The sequence below is a fragment of the Gekko japonicus genome, unplaced genomic scaffold (assembly GCF_001447785.1).
Source record: "Gekko japonicus isolate JY-2015 unplaced genomic scaffold, Gekko_japonicus_V1.1 scaffold575, whole genome shotgun sequence".
NCBI classification, from domain to species: Eukaryota; Metazoa; Chordata; class Lepidosauria; order Squamata; family Gekkonidae; genus Gekko; species Gekko japonicus.
In genome coordinates this window covers 74,780-75,156 of record NW_015174291.1, presented here as the reverse complement: position 1 = coordinate 75,156, position 377 = coordinate 74,780, and the positions used below count along the sequence as shown (strand labels likewise).

The 377-nt window shown below is 75.3% G+C and overlaps 1 protein-coding gene across 1 annotated transcript in view; it reads left to right on the top strand.

Annotated features, from left to right (window-relative positions):
- Positions 1–89: 89 nt before the first annotated feature.
- LOC107121161 (zinc finger protein ZIC 3-like) overlaps positions 90–377 on the top strand; it is a 3,616-nt gene continuing 3,328 nt past the window's right edge. The window contains exon 1 of the mRNA XM_015424025.1: positions 90–362. Within this exon, the coding sequence (XP_015279511.1) occupies positions 97–362 (266 nt within the window). The 5' untranslated portion in view covers positions 90–96. The remainder of the gene's footprint in view (positions 363–377) is intronic.

The window sequence follows — 377 nt, the reverse complement described above, 5'->3', positions numbered from 1 at the left end:
AGGGAGGGGAGGAGATCGCCGTCGCGGGGCTGCCGCTGATCGCCGCCGCCGCCGCCCGTCCTGCGGCTGCCTCTCTGCGCCGGCCTCAGCCGGGCGATGACCATGTTGCTGGACGGCGGGCCTCAGTTCCCGGCGCTGGGCGTCGGGGGCTTCGGAGCGCCGCGCCATCACCCCCACGACGTGGCGAACCGCGACGCCGCCGCCGCTGCGGCCGCCGCCATGGGACTCAACCATCCCTTCGGGGACTCGTCCTTCAAACTTAGCCCGGCGGCCCACGAGCTGGCGTCGGGGCAAGGCTCGGCGTTCACGCCGCAGGCTTCGGGCTACCCGCACCACCACCCGCACCACCACCCGCCGCACCCGCCTCACCCCCCCCA